Genomic DNA, 25,744 nt, shown 5'->3' on the forward strand with positions numbered 1-25,744 from the left:
AACTAATGGCAGAATGGTTGGTGCAGTTTGATCGAAGGATGAAACGTGAGAAATGAAATATTCTGTTATTTCTTGACAATGCGTGTTCTCATCCAAGAGACATAAAGTTGGAAAATATTGAACTGATTTTTTTCTCTCTCAACTACACTTCTGTATCTAGTATTCTTTAGATCAGGGCATTATTAAAAGTTTCATATCTTTTTACATTTATTGTGAAAAAACTTTTAATAGCCATTAATATTGCTGAATTAGCTCAAGAATTATCAAAGAATATACACGTTTTAGATGCAATTTATCTTATTAAGCATGCATGGGACAAAGTAACAGAAAGTACAATTCACAATTGCTTCTACAAATTTGGACTTACCCACTCTACTAACCGTGAAAATGCATCACATAATCTAGAAAATTCAGATACTGAAAATGACCTTCCATTATCACTTTTAGTTCAAATATTGAAACGTAAAAATGATTTTGGAATGTAAAATGATAGTGATTTAGGGGACTTTTACACCGTGGACGATAATATCTTATTCGAAGAAATAGATGATTCTGCATGCCTGGAGGTTCGCTTGCAAGAAAGAGTGACCGATGATTCAGATGATGAGCATACAGCAGAAGAAGAGGGTATTAAAATATATCAACAGGCAATTGATTTTACACAGCAACTAAAATGCTTTGTTGAGGCATGTGGTGACTTATCAGCTCTAAATTTAATGTCTAAGCTGGAGCTACACTTCCAGGACACTTTAATTATCAAGAAAACTCGACAAATGGCTCTGCAGGAATGTTTTAGACTTAATTAAAAATTTTAAAATATGTAAATAGTTTAGGTTTCTTTTTAAATTATATAATGTATGTAATATTTTTTTACACGTTATGCCATTTTCTATGTATATACTACATATTATTTTTATTTATATTATTTTTAGTTATTAATAAGTAATATAATGTTTTGCTATATTCACTTTTTCGTCACATTTCTCTCTTAGACGGACAACTCTTTTAAACGGACACTTTGCCGGGGTCCTGCAAGTGTCCGCCCAAAAGAGGTTTCACTGTAATTGAGTTATAGCTTCGATCATTTTTTATGAGATAAGCGGTAGAAAAAAATAAATGTAAAAAATGCAATATAAATTCAGTTTTATAGTACATAAACAATAAAAAAACCTTGTTTATTAACTGAAAATAAAAAAAATAATAAGATAATATAATTTATAATAATAATAATAATAATAATAGAAAATCCTTAAATATAGGGATTTGCAGGAACAGATCGGGAGACACTGGGGAATGAGGAATGTGTGCATAGTCCCAGGTATCCTGTTTACAACTAGACTCATTCCGAAAAATCTTCTGACTAATTTCAAGGATCTGGGAATTGACGAAAATATGTTTGGGCCTGTGCAGAGGGCGGTGTTCTTAGCAACAGCGCATACGGTGCGCTTTCGAGGAAGGAAGGCAGGACACTGCCACCTAGGACCTGCTGTCACCATGCGAGTCTTACCAGATCTCATCATTTGATACCTGTAGTATCTGGGATGAGGCGGTTCCTCCCCGCCTACAGAGAAGTGAAAAGGTATTTTATTGTAACTATAATAATAATAATAACAAAATTTGTTGTTGATTTTGTGCTAACACATGGTCTCTGGTTATTTTTATAAATTGTTATGTAATGTCCAAAAGTGCTAATAATTTGTTAGTTATGCGTGCGTTAGGAGAAAAAGTTGAGGCTGTATTTATTTTTGCTGAAGCTGGTAGAAATTATCATGCTGCCGAAAGGTTGTTCAATGAAAGATTTTTGTCTATTTTTATTTTATTATTATTATTATTATTATAAATTACATGAATTATCTTAAAATTTATCTATTTATTAATAGGAAATTAAAAAATATTTCCTATTAATAAATAAGTTTTTTTTATCGTTTATGTAATGAAACTGAATTTGTATTGCATCTTTTACATCCATTTTTTTCTGTTTATAGCTCTTTTTCTTAAAAAATAATCGATTGATTTTAAATTGCATTACACCGTTAAATATAGTTTTGAAACACCTTTAATTTGAGGTGTCATTTGACTCATTCTTAACTTATAAAAAATTCGAAATTTTCCCTATCGGTGACAAATTTAGAGAAATAAGCAAATTTCAAAAGATAGTCGCAAGGTATGTAAGAAATTACAATAATATTTACTTAATTACTATGGTGTTCTATGATGAGAGGAAAATATTTCAAGGGATGATTGTATAGCTAATTTACAATAAAAAAATGTTAAATAATTAATGGGCCGATTTTAATTTTTTTAAGAATATGAAGGTTTTATGCCTTTCTTAATTTTTAACAATGTTATGGCACATCTACTGAAAAAAAGTCAACGTCTCTAATTCATCAAATTAAAATAGTAACAGTGGTAAAATAAGCGTGTTCTTGTTTACAGTAATATTTATTTACAAAAAATTATATGTGTGGGAATTAAGAAACTAATGTGGTAAAAACAACATTTAACGCTTTATTGAAGGCTCCATATGGTTTTAAAGAACACTATACACATACTAACAAATACACTGGGTATTCAAATCTATAAAAGTTTCTAAAAATACTATTTTCTAGTCCGGATCTGCAATTTACAAATTCTGTTAATGGTATCTTATAATATATGTTAAGTTCTGACTACCCACAAAATTTGAATTACTTATAGAGAATAGGTCAAAAGTTATGATTATAAAATCATTGAGTAAAAAAAAGAAAAATACCCTGTATCTTGAAAATGAATTGAGATTTATCTACAATATATGGGTGAATTTGAATCATGGTGAAGTTTTGGTAGCGTATGTAACTAAATTGGAGAATCTAAAGGATGTTAATTTTTTGAGGTCATGGTCAATCTGAATTCTCTGTTCAACTGAGAATCTTTTGAGTTTCTCACATTTTTTTTTTCTGTCATTATTTTAGAGTTATTTGCAAAAATACATAGTTAGGAATGCATATGATTTTTTCATAGGAATTTCGTATGATGTTGCTTATTAATGGGTTCCAATTTGGATCTCCAAAATTACATAATAAATTATGGTATAAATAAGGTGGTTTCTTTGAAGCTGCATTATAAAGTTTGGCGGATAAGAAGACATGACCTTTGGAAAAATATAACTACGAGTCGATTCTTGTAATTAGTTGACATAACTAATGATGTAGATTCTAATAAGTTAATTATATTCCAAATTTAAGCGAACTGGCGCCATGCTGTAAAGGAAAAATGAAAACTAAAAATTTCATTTTCATACTCTACGCCCCCGAGACGAAATGTTTGTGGATCTATATTTATGTCAACTTCTTGCCTTATTATTTTTGGTGGAAGACTATGTTATTAGTAAGATGAAATTTAATTTCGGTCACTATATATTGTGGTAAAAGTCATAATCTCAATTTTCTTAAATTTTTTTTGCGAGATTCTTTTAATAACGGCGAATTAGAGTAAACGTCGTGATTTCTACGTTAGTTCTAGAAATAGTACATGAATGATGTTGAAAATATTCAAGCCACAAAAAAGTGTCTAAATTGAAGAAAATTCTTCTGATACGATCAGTCAGGAATGCACTTACCGCAAAAAACGTTTGTGATTTTAAAACGATATTTGACTGTAGGAATATCTTCACTTTGCAAATTTTGCCGGTGAATTGAGAAGTTTCGTGATATGGATTATAAAGTTGGCTATAGGCTAAAAGTTTCAGTGAAATTAAAGTTATAAATAAAAAACAAAACACAAATTGTGCATTTATCCTTCTGTTTCGCTAACGAAGCTTTAACATGTATAAATTCTTATAAACATTTCAGTTTATTTTTTGCAGTTTTATTGGAATTACAAACATGGTTAAGTGTTAATTTTATGTTTACAGAGACGAGCTCTTCTTTTATTCACGAACAGGAAGAATTCAGCCAGTATAGTGATTGATATGAGAGACGATGAATTTCTTCAAGATTGCAAGTTGCAATACTCAATTAAATGAATTCTATACTTATATTACATTGATAAATTACGAATAAAGGAACAGTATCTGCTGATTGTTTTATTGGTTAATATCCCATTTTTAAAGGAGTTATGGGGAAGGGTATTTTATTTTATGTAAATTAGCAAGTGCCGTAAAAATTATCAGTGTGTCTAGTTATTCCACAGGTACCTACATACTAACTCAAACGTACTCGATTCCAGGATTGAACAATTGTAAATAATCATCAGTTAAAGAGAACGGAGATTGGTGTTGGTGTCATTCCACAAGTGTCAATGGAGTGCGAGGTGAACTGAGTAGCTTTGCGGAAGTTGACACTCGGAGTGAACGAAGAAATATCTTGAACTTGAAGTTAGCGAAATATTTTACCTGGATAAAGCAATAAAATTTATACGTACGGTGCACATTGCATTTCCATGTGGCAGGTACCTATGAAATTCACGTTGGTTTTTCTGAAGAAGAAGTTGATCCACCTCAAGACAAGACGAACTCGTCAACTTCAAAGAAAGTGAAAAGATCTCGTAAAACCTCTAAGGAATCAAATAATTAGAAAAAAGAGAATCCATTTTATACTTTACCACAAGATAAAGAACAGCCCCGTTTTGAGGAAATTGAAAATAAAGTTGGAGTGAAAACTCCCTACGAAGTTTTCTCTGTGTATTTCAATAACGAAATCTGGGAAATGATTTGTAGATTTTCAATTAAATATGCAAATGATCACAACAGACATTCATTCCAACTAAGTAAAGGGAACCTCAAATATTTTTTTTGGATATTAACACTTTGAACGCCATGTGTATCGTTAGCGATACACTTGAATTAAGTTGCATTTTTACTCGGTGTATCTCTAGATCTCACCATCCCGTTCCTTTAGCATTGCCATATAGTAGTGTTTGCCTGACGAAATACTATGCCATAGGGAACTTTGGCCTAAGGGAATGGCAAGGTTCTATATCGTTAAGAAATTAAACAAACATTTTTTGTGTGTGTATATATTTGCATAACTAAAAAGAAAACATAACTCACTTCTAACCAAAAGTAGGAACAAATAAGTCTTCTATAAATAATAGGATAATATTATAAAAGTCTTGAACAATCTTAATTGCTAGTGATTATTGTTGAAACAATCTTTGCAAAAGTGAGGGTTTCCTTCACATTCATCACACACTGTGATGACTTGTGATGCCATTTTTTTCTTTTCGTCGACGATTTTTCCATTCTTGCCATACATGCTGTAGCAGCTGACACATCTAGCTCTTTTTTTTGCCTCATGAGTTACAAAGTGATGTATAGCATTCCCGCGACTATTTCTTCTGGAAGTCGATGAAGCCGAATTAGTTGAGGTTTCTAACAGAGACGAAACGACACTCTGCCTGAATAAGGTGATGTTCATGTTTTCTTTATTCACTGAATTTTCATTATATAAGTATGAAGCGTTCACAAGCGTTGCACCCCAAAGAACTTCAATTAATAACTTCCTGTACCATTTGCTGCAACTTTTTAGAGCGGTGTTGTGTGAAGCCAATTGATCACTAACGTCGACAGGAGACTTGTAGCGGTCATAATCAATTATACATTTTGGTTTAATCTTTTCTTTGCCACGCTTGTTTCTAGTAACAACAGTTTCTGATCACAAATGGCATGTTGTTAACATTCGAACATCCCTTTGATCTCTTCACTTCAAAATCGTCACTCCGTCTGGGATTTCTTTAGCGATGATTTGATTTTTTGCTAATTTCGCATCTTTTACAGCCGGAGAAATGTACTTTCTGTTGGCTCGCAAGGTACCTATCAGAGGTGTTTTTTGTGCAAGTAACTGATATGCTAGCAGCACGCTTGTGTAAAAATTGTCTATAAACAGGGTTTTTCCCTCATTCAGTAACTCCTCGATTAGTTTCATGGTAACGTTTTGGGAAGCTGACTGAGTTCGATCTTCAGGATTATCTTTGCCGACGTAAATTGACATATTCCATGTGTATCCTTTGTCGGTACATAATTTGTACAACTTTATACCGTAACGGTGTATTTTTGAGGGAATATATTGCCTAAAACTTAGGCGACCTCTAAAAGGCACCATTGTTTCATCAACGCAAATTTTCTGTTCTGGTGTATAGGCGCTTTTGAAGTTTGCAACGAATTTCTGGAATATGTTGTCTATTTTATAGGTACGACTTTGAGGGGTTGCTTCATCATTATTGGCGAAGTGCCAAAATCTTAGCAACAGCTCGAAGCGATTACGACTCATTACATTTTTCGGTAATTGAAATGAAAATAGAGGATTTGTCGACCAGTAGTTACGAAGTTCCGGAACTTTTACTATCCCCATCTATCCAAACAATTCGATAAACTGTTTCATTTCATTTACATCGGTTGGTGTCCAGCAGTGTAACCGTGAAGAAGGAGGAATGTCAACCGCATTCTCAAGACTTTGCGTAGGATACAAATTTGTTTCGTTTACCATAATATCTAGAATCTCTTGAATCAAAAACAGTGAGAAATAATCCACTGGTTCAGCAAGAGCCAATATCCCAGAAATTGTTGGATCCATACCACTCTTGTTAGTGAAAGGAAAATGTTGTTGTCTTCCAGCAGGATCAGCTAAAACAATGTTTTCAAAGTCAACTGGGGAGGCTGGGGGTTTCCCACCTGCTGGCGCATTCTGAGCAACTTGACGCAGTTTTTGCATAGTCGGGCTTACAGCGACAGGACGCAAAGTTCCTTCACTTGTCGCATTATCTTCATCATTATCAATGCTCTCATCAGGGTTATAATGAGGATCTTGCAGGGAATCGTCGGAATCTTCGTCACTCATGTCCAATGGAACATCTTCGTCGAAGTCCTCCTCAAATGCAGCAATTAGTTCCTTTTCCGTAAGAGGTTTCTTCCTTGACATAGTTGTTAACACTATACACATCACTCATATACTATCACTCAATCACTTTTTTTTCCAACCAATTTTCAATAAGGATCTATTTATGCCCATAAATCGATTGGGATTTTATGTCGCTATCCGCAACATAGATTGACTAATGACATTATTTAGTCTGAGAAATAAATTGGACCGATTTGTTTATTCATCCTATAAAAGTGTTGGTTGTTTTTCCCAACATGTGTCTCTAAATATCATTAATGTTCACACCTCAAAAGAAAAACAAAGCTGGTATAGTGTATCGCTAGGAATACACCTGGCGTAGCATAAAAAAAATTCACCCCACGCCGAGTGTATCGTCAACGATACACCTGCCAAAATCCGGAATTAAAAAGAAACGTGGCAAAAAGACTCTTTAAGATATTCATAAAAATACATAATACAACTTTTGTCGTAAAAATAATATGTTGGCCTGTGGTGACTAAATTTAAAAAATGGGCTTGGCGTTTAAAGTGTTAATATTTTCTGGATGCCATAGATTACCAGCTACCAAAATGTATTTGTCTAAAGATAAAGATAAGGGTATTCCACTAGTGAGAAGCTACATAACTTAATTATCTCGATCAAAGAAATATCTTTTTAAAAACAAAATATCTTTATTGTTGGCTACATTTGAATACTTAGAATTAACAATTGTGAACCTCCATGCTAGACTCTGGTTTTCCTTTTTGTTCCCCCTTTTTATCTGGTCAACTTTCTTTTATGTCGACGCTGCACCTAGATGCACCACCTAGATGTCCCTTCTTAAAATGAGCTACCCTGACTGCGGGGTAGGTCGAGGCATGGATTGAGGGTTTCTTGCTTGCTTTCTTCCCTTGGCTTTCGGTTTGTAGATAATTGTTTATAGAGCAGATATACTATAGGCAAAAATAATTAACAAGTATATTAAGATTTTTCACAAACTAGGAAAAGTTGAAATTTTGTTATAGAACAATTGAGATGGACTTTCTTGAATTTTGTTCTTTAATTTATGAAGTTCGTCGAGTTTTATTTTTTGAAGTTGGAAGCTCAAATTTAGATGCAAGATATTTGGTAGTTGATTGTTTAAATCCGGAAATATTATTGGCTTGTCAGTCTCGCTTATTACTTGATCATTGGTAATCAATTCACCGTCGCTTTCATCTCGGCAGTCCTGAAGTACAGTTATGAGAAAGCTCTCTGATATCTTCTTGTATTGTTCTTGTTTTCTACATTTTAACTTGATTGTTTTGTCGATAGGAACTATCAAAATTCATTTGTCGGATGCGTCCAGTTGATTGGGTATTGGGTGCGTAATAGTGATATTTATTTGTTGGCAATGCGTGTTAGCTTGTAGTAAACTCAGTAGATGAATTTCATAGGGACTGTTAAGGACTTTAGGTTATTGTTTTTTGGTGTGGTCTGCTTAGTTAATTTATTTTGTACTTTCATCCCTTAAGTGACGCCCATGTGTATCGATACTTATTTGGAGGATTCCATCTGGGCGCCAGACAACCGTACCCATCAGGCCATATCGAAGGGTTCTATGACTGGGAAATATGCTACTCGTCAAAGGAAGGTTTCTAAATTGGACCATTGCCGCGATCTGCAATACTTCAATAAAAGCGACTTGTATAGGTATTTACGCGATCGCGGCGATTTATGACCTTAGGCGCAACCATAGCCCGTAAGGGCTTCTGGTATTGGTGCACCCTTGATTGGTGCTCCTCAGGTTTAGTACTTACGGGATGATCGCAGTAATTTTGCTCTCTTTGACCAGTGCTCGCTCTAGACATGTGATCGTAAACGTAACTCGTAATCTTCCCAACTAAGCAAACTCCCACTTCATACTTAGACCAATACTTTGTCATTATTTAAATAAGTGAAAATTAATACAGTCCACTTTCGTAAACCAAATTGTTGTTTTCGTTGTTTCGTTTATCGAAGGAACCTCAACAGAGACTATTCGCTCTAATGTCCTTTATGTTTCCAGGGTCACGGATGAATAATTTAGATGACATCTTCTTGCATGGCATTCCCGAATAAATATAGTACATTTAATTTATATTAGGTCGTGTAGTATGAAATGAGTAGAATTGAATTGAAATTTTAGTCATTTTTTTTTCATATGAAATGTTTTTATTGTCAATCGAAATATGCACCACCATTATCAATACACTTCTGCCATTTAACGGGAAGTCCATTGATTCCCCTGCTGTAAAAGCCTGCAGGCCGGGAGTCGATAAACTCTTGAAAGGCAGCTTAGACAGCCTTGTCGGAGTTGAATGTTTTCCCTACCAAGAAGTTATCCAAATTTTGAAAGAAGTGGTAATCAGTGGGTGCTAAGTCGGGTGAATACGGTGGATGACGAAGAGTTTCCAATTCCAACTCCTGTAGTTTGGCCAAGGTGACTTGTGCGGTGTGTGGCCGAGCGTTGTCGTGCAACAATAGCGGTGCGCTTCGATTGACTAATCTTGGCTGCTTAACCATCAGTTGCCTAATCATTTCGGTCAGTTGTCGGCAGTAGACATCAGGCGTAGTCGATTCACCAGGTTTCATGAAGCTGTGATGGATGACACCTGCGTTGGACCACCAAACGGACACCATAAGCTTCTTTTGATGAAGATTTTTTTTCGCACAATGTTTTGGTGGTTCATCTTGATCCAACCACTGCGATGAACGTCTGGTATTGTCATATAGGATCCATTTCTCATCACAAGTAACAATCAGATTCAAAAATGGATCGTTATTATACCGGCACAACAAAGAAACAAAAGCTTCGAGACGTCGTTCTTTCTGTATGTCGCTCAACTCATGCGGTACCCACTTGTCCAGCTTTTTCACCTTACCAATTTCAGCCAAATGAGTCAATATTGTTTTTTTGGTTACACTGAATATTAACGATAATTCGCTTGCACTTTGACGTGGATTCGCTTCCACCACGGCTTTCAGATAATCGTTATCCACTTGAGTTTCAGGTCGTCCACGTGGTTCATTTGTTAGGTCAAAATTGCCAGAACGAAATTTCATGAACCAACGAGATACTGTTTGCTGCGAAGTGACTTCAGTACCAAACACATCATTAATATTGCGAGCCGTCTGAGCTGTTGTAGTTCCACGGTGGAACTCATATTTCATTAACACACGAATTTCACTATTTTGCATGGCTGCACAAAATTTTTTATAAAAATAAAAGTTTTCATTTTTAACACTTTAAACTCTGATCGAAAGAGGAAGAATGTGCCTTTTCCACATAAAAAAGTCAAGTCCAAATATAGATTTAGAGTGAAGTTATTCGCAGTTGAATGTGGCATTTCGAGAATCTACTCATTTCATACTACACGACCTAATAACTAAATATTTACGGGGGGGGGATGTTAATCTTGAATTAACTCTGTTTTCTAATGGAACCGAATCCATCGAATAACGATGATAATCATAGAAATTGTTAGGATTTGTTATTGGGACATTCAGCAAATAAGTAATTTTATTGTTTAAGATAAAACTTTCGCTTTTTGTCACTTTCTCATATCCAAAAATATTTTCTAGGTTTACTTGTAAAGGAAGATTATTGGGTGTGATTTTATTTCGAGGCTTTTTAGTTTGGAGAATAAGTTTGCAGTTTCCATTATGCTGGAATGGAAAGTTTCCAATTTTGCGAATATAATGGAATTTTCGACATTTTCAACCGATTATTTCGTATAAGTTAATGATTTGATTCAAAATGTCTTTGATAAAATACGTATTTTCTTTGTTCATTGTTTTTTCTACAAGATATCCAATTTGCTTAGTTCGGTCCTCTAACGTTTTCATATTTTTAGCTATTTGATAAATCGTCAAATTAAAATTATTAATCACATTTAAAGAGATTTAATTTTGTCTATGAATATTAATTGCTAAAGCATTTTGATTTCGTTGTAGCTCGTTAATAAGTTTTTCGTATCGCAATCCATCACCGGCGTCTAAATTTCCTGTGATAGCTTTAAATACAAAGCCGACTATATTTATTAAACCTCTCTTGATTCTTTGAGGATGAGGTAAAATTTGTTTGATTTTATCTTCCACTCGTTTTTGTGTCAGAATTAGTATTTTAAGATAATTATTATAATCATCGTACGTATTCAATACGTAGCGTCAATGAATTTGAAATGTTTTGTGACCTATAATGTAAACTATTGACTTCTTTTATGATAGGATTTAGGTCATAATAATGTATGAGTTTGTGGGTTTTTGTAGTAAGTTTTGCTTATCCTAGTTTAAATGGCAAGATTCCTGCGTTACCTTTCAACTGTCTGACAGTTATGCGGTCTTTGTTCTTGATAACGGCTGTCGTAAGGCTAAAATATAATACTCTGATTTAATCAAAACTATATTTATTTCGAAGGGGTTGTAATAGGTGACTTTTTTATTGGTCCTTTCGAACTTCCAGCCAATTTAAATGGCCTTCGGTATTTAAATTTTTTGCAAGGACAACTTAACGAACTTCTCGAAGATGTTCCATTATATTTACGTCAAAATATGTGGTTCATGCAAGACGGAGCGGCCCCACATTTTTCTCTCCAAGTGCGCCAACATTTGAACAATATTTTTCCACATCGATGAATCGGTTGTGGAAGTGAATTTCCGTGGCCTGCGAGAAGTCCAGACCTCAACCCATTGGACTTCTCAATATGGTCAAGTATGAAAGCAATTGTATAGAAAGGGACAATTAATACTCGCGAAGAATTATGCCAAAAAATTCAACAAGCAGCTGATGAAATCAAGAATAACGATATGCAATTTAGAATAAAAAGATCTTTGAGAAAAAGGTTAGTAAAGTGCATTAAGGTGGAAGGTGGTTATTTTGAACAGCTGCTTAAATAAAACTTATTTTTTATTTGTTAATGGCTTTTCATTTGTTTAATGCGGCAAAATATTTATTTGAAAATTAATAAAACCGAGTTGAAATGGAACGACACGAATTAGCTTATAGGTAAAAATCTCGTAAACGAAGAGAGATATCGGGATTGAACAAGAATACCTTTTTTGCGTAAAAATAGACACTTTTTCAATACATTGAATAAAATTTGACCTTAGTTGCACTTATAAAAAAATATGACCAAATATACCGAAGCGGTGGGTTGTAACTAGCGCCCTCTAGAAATTTCGTAAAAATTAGATCAAAATCCTTATTTGGCATCTTACAAAACCTAAGTACACCGATTTTGGTGTTGATGCTATGAAAACACAAAAAGTTATTAAGGAATTTTAAAATAAAATTTTAACTTTTAACACCCTGTAACTCTGAAACGCGCAACATTGATATAAGGCATGTTGCGTCAAATCGTCATATTTTGGTGTCCCCTATCTCGGGTTTCGCCATGTCCCATTCCCAATGAATCACCCTGTATATGAATTTTCAGATTGGATTTAATTTCAATTGTTTTCCTATTTTTATTAATATTTCTTATTTTAATTGGGCTATTAAGTTTGTTAGTCAATTTTTGTTTAACGTGTTTTCTTGGATAAACTTCTTGATGCTTTTTGAATAGGTCAGGACTATCGCGTTTTTATTAATTTTTAATATAAATATTTCTTTATTACTCGAGACTTTTTGATTTATGTCTGAGTAAAGTAATCGGGCCTTTTTCTTGTGAGCATTAATACATATTATTTCTTTGCCCTCGAGAGGCGCTTGTACTGTGTCCAGGCAGTATGATGCATCCACTCGAGGGACGGCGATACGACGGCTACGCGTTTTTAAACTTGATATGTTTGTTTTAAATACGCATCAAGATATTCTTATCCGAATTTCTTTCTAGATTAGGCTTGGTCTGTAGTTTTAGTGACAGTCTCAGCTAGTATTATCCTGAAACAAAAGTTTTGCAAGCGACAATAAGAGTATAAAAGTTTTTGAGCCCCACAAATATGGATAAAGATCAGATCAGTTTAAGTGCAGACGAATCCAATTTGTGGTTTTTGGATGAACAAAATATACAGTGCAACGTCGTTAATGCGAATGAATTCGAGGAGAGGGTGTTCGGATTATCGAGGTTTATCAAAGAATTTAAAAATCTAAATGTTTACTACAAAAAAAAACAAATTTATTATTGAAACGTTTAACAAAAAATATATAACTAACATCATTAAACAACAAACAACTTAAACAAAAATTAATCAAAAATATATGACACTAAAAAAACTATTGAAAATATTCTTTGATGGTGTGTTGTTTCATTTTATTAAGCCGTAGGACTGCCTGTTCTCGCAATTTCGAAAGAACCAATTGATCGCTAGAAGACCTTTGATTTTCAACAACCCATTGCAACACTTTATTGAGACAATTTATAGCTTCCTGGTAAGAACCAGAAGATGGTGACAGATCTTCGGAATCAGTTTGCACATCGTCATTTTTGCTTTCTCTGACAACAGCAATCAAATCTTCATCGGGGAAAAAGATCTCGTTATTTTTCTCTTTGTTTACAGGTCATTCCTTTACTTCGTTTTGTGATAATTTTTCGCCCTTTGATAGGGTATTCATTAGGATTCCCATTTGCTCAATTTCATTAGTTGTCATCTTACGTTTTAACTGTGATAAAGGAATGGTGTCTTCTTCATCCCTTTTCCCTAAAAGTGAATTGTTTATCTCCAGTGATAAATTTCGCCATGATTTCTTAATAAAATCGATTTTCACATTTGTCCAGGCTTTGTCAAGAGAAAACACTACGTCTCGCTGATTTATATTTTTTAAAGCATTTGTAATATCCAAATCCTGTGCGACCAATCGGAAAACCAAATCTTTCCGGTAGGATAATTTATTTGCTTGTATTGGGTTATGAGGATAAAAGAAAACACACTGATTACTAATGATTCTCTATTTTCTGATACGCGCGGTCCGATAGATTTTAAAAGAGTGTCGTATTGTATCAAGACGTAGAAAAAGGAAAGAATTTATCAAGCATCGCTCCAGACACCCGTTCATCGAACCTGTGTGTTTATATGTATAATCCTGGAGGGACTAGACCAAACATATCTATTGAAAAATAATTTATGTGTCTGATGGAAGTGATACTTTCATAAATTTTGCTTTATGAAAGAAAGCATTATCCAACACTCCCCCTCAAAATTTATGTCTCGATAAACTTAAGACACACTAACTTACGGACTCGCATAAACCTGGGAAGAATACAAAAATGATCCAACATTTGTTGCTAAGGATTAGGGAAACCCAGAAAAACCTAATCAGATCATTTAATTGACTTTAAATAGCCAGTATCAACTATATAACTATATTACTATAAAAACATCAGCAAAACATAAAAAAAACTTCAAATAATCGACACTTAAACTGTTTATTCAATACCCATGGAGTCCCTTAGTTCCATAAATTTAGGTGATGGCAACGGCTTTGTCAACAAATCTGCTACTTGATTGTCTGTGGAAATATATATTAATTTTATTACCTTCCTTTCAACTTGTTCTCTAGTAAAGTGATACTTAATATCTATATGTTTAGACCTTTTGTGACTTGTTGGATTATTTGCTATATTTATACAACTAAGATTGTCCTCATAAATTATAATTGGTTCTGTAATATCTAGTTTAATAGAAATTGCAAAAGATTTTAGCCAAAGAGCTTCTCTCACGGCTTCAAATAGTGCCATGTATTCGGCCTCAGTAGATGATGCTGCCACTGAATTTTGCGTTTTTGTATTCCAACAAATTACATTGGTTTCAAATAATTTAAATATACAGTGAAATCTCCCATAAGCGGACACCGGTGGTCGTCTTCTATTTGTCCGCTTATAGGAGGTGTCCGCTTATTAGAAAATGTGAAAATATAGATGGGTTTTTTAAAACTTATTTATTAAATAAATATTTTATTCAATTAAGAGAGTAAAATAAGAATAATCTTAACTAATCAGCCACAAAAAAAGAAATATTTTAAAATGAGAAATTAACAAGTACGTATATGTATGTACATGTATGTACTACATATATACATACATATTTAGGTAACTAAAGTTTAGAAGTAAAATACTCAGTAATTGAAGTTTGACGGGTCTTTTTCTTCATAAAATCCTCTTCAAAATGTATCTCTAACTTACTTAACATTTCGAATCCTCTCAAATCACTGTTCTTCAAAGAAAACTCTTTTAATTTATTTACATTATTAAACGCGTCACTGTAAGAATGTATTTTACTATCGCTCATATTATTGTTGTATATCATCGTATCCGATTCATCTTCAGAGTCTATCTCTTCCGTGTTTTCATTAGAAATTGAAACTTCCATTTCTTGATCTTCAACTTGAACAGCGTTATCAACATTAATAAAAGCATCTGTATCAGTTTGTTCATGTCCAGCATGTCTCATCATTTTGCACACCTCCGCAAGTTTTGATAACGGGACTTCGTCATCTGGGTCCCAACCCTCACCTGATATTGGTGTAACTTCATATCTAAACCCAGCTTTAGTAAAGCAATTCTTTATGGTCGTAGAAGATACTTGTTTCCAAGCTGAATGAATGAAAAACACCGCCTCCAGTACATTTATACATTTGGCTAACTCATTAGCGTTGTTAACACTGTCCATTTTTATTAAAATGTGTCTTAATATAATTGAGCGGTAACATATTTTAAAATTCTTTATTATTCCCTGATCCAATGGTTGACACAAAGCTGTCGTATTTGGTGGTAAGAAAATTATTTTGATATTCTGCAGATTGAGGTCTCTTGGGTGAGAAGCGGCATTGTCCATAAATAATAAAATCTTCCGTTTTTCCCTGGCCATTTTGTGATCAAACACTTGTAGCCATTCTGTCATGATATTACTTGTCATCCAAGATTTGTTATTTGAATACCACGTGACAGGTAAAGTACGTAGGTCCAACTTCTTGAAACAACGAGGCCTTGCTGATTTTCCGATAACTAAAAGCTTTTCCTTCTCACCTGCCATATTTGTACAGTGTAAAATAGTGAGGCGTTCTTTGGCCATTTTTCCACCCGCACATTTTTCACCTTTTAAAGCGAATGTTTTTTCGGATAAGGCACGAAAGAAAAGGCCAGTCTCGTCAGCATTATAGATATTTCTTGGCTCGTAGTGTTTCAGTAACACCGAAATATTGTTCTTGAAAATGGCGACGTGCTCCGTATTGACAGTAGCAGCCTCTCCTGAAATTGAACGAAACGTAATGTTGTGTCGAATCCGAAATTTTTCAAGCCATCCAGAAGAAGCGCGAAAATCCTGGTACCCCATTTTTTCTGCAAGTTCTTTCGCCTTTGATCGAATTATAGGCCCTGATATAGGAAAATTTTTATTCCGGGCTTTAACAAACCATTCATAAGTTAGTTTGTCGATGTTAAATCCCTTAGTTTTGAAGAATGATCTCTTCTGCTCCGAGTTAAATGATGTAACACAACTGTTTAATAGTTGTTCTCTCTTCTTAATTATTTCACTTGCCTGGGTTTTTCCTATATTAAATCGGGCCGCTAAGTTACGTACACTAAGTTTTTCTCTATCGTAAACTTCCACTACTTGCAGCTTTTCTTTTAAAGTTAACAGACGTTTTGTTGGAGCCATTATTAACATATAAACACTAAAAACACACAAGGAGAAATACTACTACTACTACGACTACTCCGAACGTTGCGTTAAATACAAATGTAGTAGACAAAAATAGTGGCATGGTTATACATACATAATATGCCTTTCGGGAGTCCGGTAATTCCCCTACGAAAGACGTGCGGCCAGGCAAAACGTTGCCATTCGTTAAATATATTAAAAGGAACGGCAACGTTCATTCGAAAATTATTTCCTGGTCGCGGGCTAAATAAATGTCCGTTTATGAGAGAAAAAATGTAAAAATGGAGTTAGATTCAATGTCCGTGTCCGTTTAATAGACAGTCCGCTTAATAGAGAAATATTTATTAGAATATCTTATGGGAAAGAGTTGGTCCCCAGAAAACTGTCCGGTTATTAGAGAGGTCCGCTTATCGGAGGTGTCCGTCAAGGGAGATTTTACTGTATATCCAGTAGTACTTCTTCTATCATCTAAGCTGCCTCCCCAATCTGAGTCGGCATAACCAGATAAGATATGTTTATATTCACCTCGTTTATAAGTAAGTTTAACATCGAGTGTCCCTTTAATATATCGAAGTACCCTCTTTAGATTAATCCACAGCTCTTTATTGTTTTTATTAACATATCTACTTAAAAAATTTACAGCTGTACTTAAATCAGGTCTAGTACATACCATAACATACATTAAACAACCAACTAGGTTTCTGCAGGGACTATCATATTTGTCATTGGAATTGAGAGCTTCATAGTTTAAGTTAACTTGAAGAGGGGTACTGACAGGTTTGCAGTCATACATGTTAAACTTATTTAAAACGCTTTTAAGGTAAGAAGTCTGGCTCAAAGTTATTTTATTATCGGTCCTATCAATTTTTATCCTTACAAAAAATTTAATTTCCTTTAAGTCAACCATTTTGAATTTAGTCATCAGATAGGTTTTGAATTTAACCATCGTTTCATTATTGCCGGTAATTATAACCACATCGTCGACATATAGCAACACATAGATATTTTTTGTAATGTTGCCTTTATCCATAATGTAAAGACAACGTTCAACTGGTGAATTTTGAAAACCACCATGATGAATAGCCTGCTCAAATGTTTCAAACCAGCATTTTGCTGCTTGTTTCAAACCGTACAAAGCTTTATTCAGTTTACATACTACATTTTTATCGCTTTCTATTCCTTCAGGCACTTTCATGAAAATTTCTTCATTCAATTTTCCATTTAGAAATGCTGTCTTTACGTCCATATGATGTATTAATAAATTATACTCATTTGCAAGAGCCAGCATGAATCTAAAACTTGAAATTTTTGCAACTGGTGCAAAAACTTCATCATAATCTATTAGATATTTTTGACTGAAACCCCGAGCAACTAATCGAGCTTTGTACTTTGATGGATTACCAAACTCATCGTTTTTAATTGTAAACATCCACTTACAATCAACTATATTTTTATTTGCAGGTGTTGGCACTAAAGTCCATGTTTTATTAATTGTAAGTGAATCAATTTCATCTCTGATTGCTTGCTCCCAATAAACCCTGTCACATCTTTCTTTAATCTCCTGATATGAACTAGGAACTTGGCATACATAAACTTGTGCACATAATAAATAATTTTTGTCAATAAATTCTTCATCATATGACACAGGATGAATAGACTTAAGTCTTTCACTCCTTCTGAGTTCGCAAGACTCACTTTTATTATCCTTATTAAGGCTTTTATCAACCGCCATTTGCGGTTCCTTAGACTCTCTGTCTAATTTTCCTTTTTTACTAGAACTAGGTTCCAGTACATCTGATTTATTATATGTATCAGATTTCAGAGACTCTACTGATGTTTCTAACCCATCATCAGTTTCAAACCTGGAGTTTTCAATACCAACCCCTTTAGACCCTGTCTTCACAGGTCTAGATACCAAAAAATTAGTCTCATCTACTATTACGTCCCGAACTGTTGCAAACTTTTCAGTTCTCACATCCCACACTCTATAACCGTTTGGTTTGTACCCTAATAAAATTCCTTTCTAAGATTTATCATCAAATTTTGTTTTTAATATCTTGTTATGAACAAAAACTGTCGAACCAAACACCCTTAAATATTTTAACTGTGGCTTCTTGCCATGCCACATTTCATATGGTGTTTTGGCTTCTTTAAGTGCTTTAGTCGGTGATATATTAATTAGGTAGGTAGCTGTTAAAACGGCTTCTCCCCAAAACACTTTTTCTAATTGAGCAGTGTTCATTAGAGCTCGCCCTTTCTCAGCTATCGTCCTATTCATTCTTTCAGATACGCCATTTAACTGTGGGGTTCTTGGGACTGTTAAGTGATAAGAAATACCTCTTTGAACACAAAATTCTTTCATTTCATTTGACAGGTACTCTCTACCATTATCGCAATATAAGTGCACTAACTTTGAATTGAAATGAGATTCACTCTTTGAAACGAAATCTTGAAACATAGCAAAAACTTCAGATTTGTATGCAATCAAATAAGTTACGCAATAGTGAGTATAGTCATCTATGAACGTAACATAATAGTTTTTGCTATTTAATGTGGAGGGTGTTATTGGCCCGCAAACATCAGAGTGCACAACAAATAATGGACGATTTATGTGTTTCTTGTCCTTTGCCTTTTTAAAAGGTAACCGTGTTTGTTTACCTTTAATACAGGCCTCACATATATCGTCATCGGGTATCACATTTAATATACAATTTGTGTCCTCAAACATTTGTTTACCTTTTAGTTCATTAAACTTAAATTTACCAATATGGCCCAACCTTTGATGCCATAATTTATAGAATTCTTTAATTCCTACACTGTTTATTTCTTTACTAAAAGTCTCAGAGTTTGAAGACACAACAAAAACTACAATAAATAGATTATTCAATACTTTACCCCTTAATATCAGTTTGCCATTCTTGTATACTTCAACTCCTTGCTGATTGAAGACAACTGTCATTCCGGCATTTTGCATTTTTGACACTGATAAAAGATTGTGAGGTGCTTCTGGACAATATAAAACGTCTTCTAAAATTCCTTCAATTCCCATATTACTGATGACGTTAACAGTTCCTCTTTTTGTAGCTTTTATATAAGATCCGGCTTTTGCTACCAATATCTTTATTGGAGTCATCAAATCAGAGGAACTGGAAAATAAATCACTCCTGTTGATAATATGGTCTGAAGCTCCCGAATCCACAAGAAATGAGATTTTGTTTTCGTCATGTGGTGATCCATGGTTGCCCGCCATAAATGCAAAACCACCGTGAGATGTTGTTGGGGCCTCTAATTGGACTGATTGTATTGTTCTTTGTTTATTGATAGTTTCCTGACGTTGGATTTGCCTTTTGTAGTGGTAACAATCCTTTTTAATGTGACCAACTCTACCACACTGATAACACTTTAGTCTTTTCGAATTTTGATGTTTGTTTGGAAATTTTGTTTTGTATGTTTCAGTGCGAAAATATTTTGTTTTCTTTTGTTCTTTGCTGTTGTTCCTTTCAGCATGTAATATCTTCGCACTGGTATCGGCACTTTGCTGTTTTATCTTTATTTCTTGGTCAAGTAGTCTAGTTTTAACAAATGCTAAGGTAAGGTTTTCTTCTGATAAAGTTTCTATTGCTGTAATCACACCATCATATGATGTGGGTAATGTAATGAGCAAATGTGATACTTTATCACTTTCTTCCAGTTTTGCTCCAGCAGCCAGTAATTCCGTTATTAAGTCATCAAAAATCGAAAAGTGCTTGATTAGTGGAATGTCTGCATTTAATTTCAAACTTAGTAACCTTTTCCGGAGAGTAAGTTGAGTGGCAACGCTTTTTCGAGCATAGATTGCATCTAAGCTCTGTATTATTTCTCTTGCAGTTTTTGTAGGTTGAGCAAAACTGAGGAAAGAGTCAGATAAAAATTCAACAATAGTACCTCTTGCAGTTAGGTTAGCCTCGTTCCAGTCCTCAGTAGGTTCTTCTGGGATTTCTTCGTCGATAACACTAATCACATCAAGTTCAGTTAATAATTCACGTATTCTGAATTTCCAAACACTGTTTCGGTCTCCATCAAAGGCTTTAATGTTGCGTTTCACTTTAAAGTTTTGCATCGTTCTTATTATCAGTCACTAAACTGCACAAAATTTTGAAACACCTGTTTATTAGTTCTTCCCTTTTTTTTGAAATAATTTTTTCGGCGTTACACCTGGGCCCATAACCTATTGGGTTATGAGGATAAAAGAAAACACACTGATTACTAATGATTCTCTATTTTCTGATACGCGCGGTCCGATAGATTTTAAAAGAGTGTCGTATTGTATCAAGACGTAGAAAAAGGAAAGAATTTATCAAGCATCGCTCCAGACACCCGTTCATCGAACCTGTGTGTTTATATGTATAATCCTGGAGGGACTATTGAAAAATAATTTATGTGTCTGATGGAAGTGATACTTTCATAAATTTTGCCTTATGAAAGAAAGCATTATCCAACAGCTTGCATAACATTTTTGAGGCATAATAATTGCATTTTTTACTTGGTACTCCAAGACCGGCCTAGCTTATTGAGAGAAAAATGCAGAATTACTTCTTTTAAACTAAAATATAAAAAAATTCTATCTTGTGATACATCGTTGTAAAGGGGTTATTAAGAACTTTTAAAGATCGGCGAAACATGCAGAGGTCCGTATTTGAAAAACTCAAGTTGTTGTCATTATCTCAAAAGCTAAGGAACACTTAAAATTTTGAAATTTACTGGTTTGTAGACATAAGAAAATTATGAAGTTTTTGTATCAAACGTTTTAAGGAGAAACCTTTAGTTATCGATTTATTTAGAAAATTAAATTCGATCTAATTTTAGTTTTTTCATAGTAACTCAGAAACTAAAAATCATTCGGCAACATTGTTTTCGGTTCTTAGAAGAGTATTAAATTTGACACATTTTTTCCGATTTAAGAGAACCCCGTTTAAGAGATGGCAATAATAGCACATCCAATTTGAAACACTCTGTATAACACAGCCGACGTCTCACAGACTTTTCGCTCAACTCGAGATGAAATTCTTTCCAGAAGTAACAATATAAACAAAAAAAGTCCCCAAAGGGTACAGCAAGATAAGCATGGCGAATCGGCCTATGAACGGGATTTCAAATTTTTTATGTAGAATAGATGTATTCGGTTATAAAAACAATATCTACTTTGACTTTGGGTCGATTTTTCAAGGTGACCTTGAAATATGTTAAAAAGATCGCCTAAGTACCTTTATTACTTTAAACTCAAATATCTCAGGAAATAAAAGAGATACAAAAATGAATCGAAAACCAGTTTATAACTGAGACTCTGAAGAATATTTGTGTATTTTTTTAATAATTTTTAGAGGGTCGCAATATTTTCAAAAATAAAAAAAAATTTTTAATTGCTATTTTTTCATTTTTTTTTTGAGTGACAATCACAAATTTAATATATGTTATAATATGGTCCAAATTCTATCTCCTGTATAAATTTCAATTTTTAAAAAGTGTCGCAACACATTCAAATATACAGGGTGATCATTTAGTGCGATCTCCGAAGATTACGGCTAAACAATTTAATATTTTGAATTTCTTTTTTTTGCGTTGTTGTATAGAACTCGATTATGGGTACCTTCTAAAATTGTTCTCGTTTTATACAGGGTGTTCTAAATAAGTGAAAAATATCAAAGTTATGTTTTTTTAAATAGAACACACCCCATATATTAATATCGTTTTAGATTTCTTGAGAAAAATAAATGTAAGTTTCATTAAGGTTTACTTGTCTTAAATCTTAAGGATTTCGAAATAATTAAGTTTTTTAAAAAAAATTATGCAATTTTAAAAACTTTGTTTTGAAGCAAGTTTAAACTGGAGTAAATCGAAATTCATACCAAATCTTAGATATGAGACGTATTTTATGCCAGAATTATTAAAATTGAAATATCTCATACAGCGCGTCCAAAAAATAACATGAAAATTGCATTCTCTTTGAAAGGAAATAACTTGCTTAATTTAAATAGCACACCCCATATTTTATTACTTGAAATAAGAGATAAACATATGACTAATCAAAAATTGTTACACCTTCCTATACCTAAATGTACAGGTTTTCTTCGAAAAATAAGATTTAAGAAAAGGTAGCAAAATTAATAACCGCACTATCTATTTTTATTTAATATAAAAGAGTTTCTTTTAATAAACACTTAATTACAAACAATTTTCAATATATCCTCCATTCTGATCAATGCAAGCTTGATGTCGAGTAACATTTCCACGACAAACGTTTTCCAGAATATCCCTATTTGCTCTAATAGAGTCAAAAACATAGCGGATTCTGATTTTCATATTGTCTATTGTTGTTGGAGGTGTACTATAAATAATATTTTTGACATAACCCCACAAAACATAATCTAGTGGGGTAAGATCGGGCGACCTGGGGGGCCAGGATACAGCTCCTCCTCGACCAATCCATTTATTTGGATACTGTTGATTTAGGAAAGTCCTCACAATACCACCATAATGAGAAGGGGCTCCATCATGTTGGAACCATATGGAACGAATAATGTTTAAAGGTATGGTTTCCAACAAATCTGGCATTTCATGTTCTAAAAAATGTCTATACGTCATTCCGGTCAGATTTTCATTAAAGAAATGTAGGGTTTTTATATAGTTGTCTAGGGTTTTTTGAATAAGACACGGATTCAAATGTAGGATAACAGTTCTGGTGAGCCACTCGAAAAGACAGAGGACCCTCTAGATTCGGGGCGCTCTTAAATACTAAACTAAGGGTAATTAAAACAGTGTCGTATCCTGGCTAGAAAGCAATTGCTGACTTATGACACCACCTGAGTCGTTACCATGGTACTGATAACGCTTTGTCGGTACATTTCCAGAAATGCCGACAAAGCGCGGCCGCGCGTCTCATCCACGCCGACAAAGGGCGGCTATCCTTTCCCACAAGTACCGACAAAGGGTGGCTAGACGTTACTCATAAAATAGCAGAATTGCATGAAGATAATGATTGCGAAACCCTCTTAATTGACGAAAATACTTCTAACCAGGTTGCGACATACATAGGTGTTCTATAGGGGCAACATCAGCCCCTTCACAATTCTTTCATCTTAAATTAAGACCTAACCTAATTAACAGTATTAGACTACTATCACTATTTACAACTCAACGACTTCCGATTGTGCCTCGACTTAAGAATCCTACAGAAATGTGTTCCAATTAAATGTGTTCCAAGTATTCCCGCCCATACATTGAGGGACCAACGATGCTGATTGTCTAATGATCTTATTAGATGAGGATTTACATTATCATTGTAATGAAAATTGTGACGATTGATAATATCATTTTTGTGAAATGTAGCCTCATCGGTAAACAAAACCGACTTGAAAAAATTGTTATTTTAATTGTATTTGTTCACACCCCATTCAGCAAATTCTCTGCGTTTTGCAAAATCTTTTGCATCGAGTTCTTGATGCAATTGGTAGCGATAAGGATGAAATTTTTTTTTTCAAAATATTGTGAACTGATGTTTTGGATATTCCAAATTCCTTGCTAATTTTTCTTTAGCTGGCGTTGGGGTCTTCAATCACATGTGCAAGAACTTGAAAGTTATTTTCTTCATTATTTACGGTTTTGTTTCGTTTATTTTTTTTATAGGCGAGAGAGCCAGTTTCATTGAATCTTTGATATAATTTCAAAAATGATTTTTGAGTTGGGTGTCGTCGATCAGGAAATCGTTCAGCATAGAGTCTTGAGGCAAGCAAAAGGATTTTCCTCTGCTCTACCCAAAGTATAAATCATATCTACCATTTCGTTCATAGGAAAATTCATTTTAATATTATACTAAAATTTGAAAAAAATGTAGCAAAGCTATAATTAAAGTTAAAATACATACCTGTAAATAAAAATAATCATTAATCAAGTTTTGACATCGACTTAGATAAAGGAAATTGTAAATATGTTGTCATTTTGGAGGTAACCATAGCAACTGATATAAAAAGTAATAAAATTTGCTACCTTTTCTTAAATCTTATTTTTCGAAGAAAACCTGTACATTTAGGTATAGGAAGGTGTAACAATTTTTGATTAGTCATATGTTTATCTCTTATTTCAAGTAATAAAATATGGGGTGTTCTATTTAAATTAAACAAGTTATTTCCTTTCAAAGAGAATGCAATTTTCATGTTATTTTTTGGACGCACTGTATGAGATATTTCAATTTTAATAATTCTGGCATAAAATACGTCTCATATCTAAGGTTTGGTATGAATTTCGATTTACTCCAGTTTAAACTTGCTTCAAAACAAAGTTTTTAAAATTGCATAATTTTTTTTTAAAAACTTAATTATTTCGAAATCCTTAAGATTTAAGACAAGTAAACCTTAATGAAACTTACATTTATTTTTCTCAAGAAATCTAAAACGATATTAATGTATGGGGTGTTCTATTTAAAAAAACATAACTTTGATATTTTTCACTTATTTAGAACACCCTGTATAAAACGAAAACAATTTTAGAATGTACCCATAATCGAGTTCTATATAACAACGCAAAAAAAAGAAATTCAAAATATTAAATTGTTTAGCCGTAATCTTCGGAGACCGCACTAAATGGCCACCCTGTATAAAAAACCAAGAGCGCGTCACCAATTATTTGTATCCGTTAATGTTTCGAGTATGAAATGGAAACTAATAATAACTTATACAAATACAAATAAAAAATAATAACTTATACAAATACAAGTAAAAAATAATAAATTATAACTAATAACTAATACTGGATATTATTATATTTTACAATTTAATCCACTATGTATTAGTCTTCATCACTATCTTCATTAATAATCACTGATGTCTTAATTTTTTCAAAAATTGAAGATAAAATTGCGGCTGGTCTTAAAATACGAGATAAGTATCATCCATAAGACAAATAGTAAATAATGACCGCCACATGGGAACAACATTCTACAGTACGGTTGCCATTAAGACAATCACAGCAATAACGTCTTATACTTTCATAGTATGTCCCATCTGGAACATAATCAATGTAAATACGATAAATTTTTCTGTTTATGTGTCGTGATTTAACTTCTGCTTTTAGTATGTTAGGTGCTTCTTTTACGTAGTTTATTGATAAATTATCAACTCGGCCAAAATCAAGAAGGTCATTTGTATTGAGCTGTTTGAATTTAGATTTTCTGCGATTCCATTTTTCTACTGAAAGTTCTTGACTCAATGTATTAGGCATGTTTAATCTATTATCTATATATTGCACTATAATGTCAT

At 33.5% G+C, this 25,744-nt stretch overlaps 1 protein-coding gene and 1 long non-coding RNA gene across 2 annotated transcripts in view; one reads left to right on the top strand and one right to left on the bottom strand.

The window, feature by feature from the left end:
• LOC136418265 (uncharacterized) overlaps positions 1-3,961 on the top strand; it is a 42,244-nt gene extending 38,283 nt beyond the window's left edge. The window contains exons 3-4 of the long non-coding RNA XR_010752903.1: positions 1,270-1,579; positions 3,893-3,961. This is a non-coding gene — a long non-coding RNA (uncharacterized lncRNA). The remainder of the gene's footprint in view (positions 1-1,269; positions 1,580-3,892) is intronic.
• A 4,997-nt stretch (positions 3,962-8,958) lies between these two features.
• LOC136418264 (histone-lysine N-methyltransferase SETMAR-like) lies at positions 8,959-24,999 on the bottom strand. Its single transcript, XM_066404284.1, has 2 exons — positions 24,609-24,999; positions 8,959-10,236 (listed from the first exon to the last, which is right to left on the bottom strand). The coding sequence occupies exon 2, from the start codon at positions 10,053-10,055 to the stop codon at positions 9,153-9,155; it is 903 nt and encodes a 300-aa protein (XP_066260381.1). The 5' UTR covers positions 10,056-10,236; positions 24,609-24,999; the 3' UTR covers positions 8,959-9,152.
• Between the last annotated feature and the right edge of the window lie 745 nt (positions 25,000-25,744).

This window comes from Euwallacea similis, chromosome 34 (assembly GCF_039881205.1).
Source record: "Euwallacea similis isolate ESF13 chromosome 34, ESF131.1, whole genome shotgun sequence".
NCBI lineage: Eukaryota > Metazoa > Arthropoda > Insecta > Coleoptera > Curculionidae > Euwallacea > Euwallacea similis.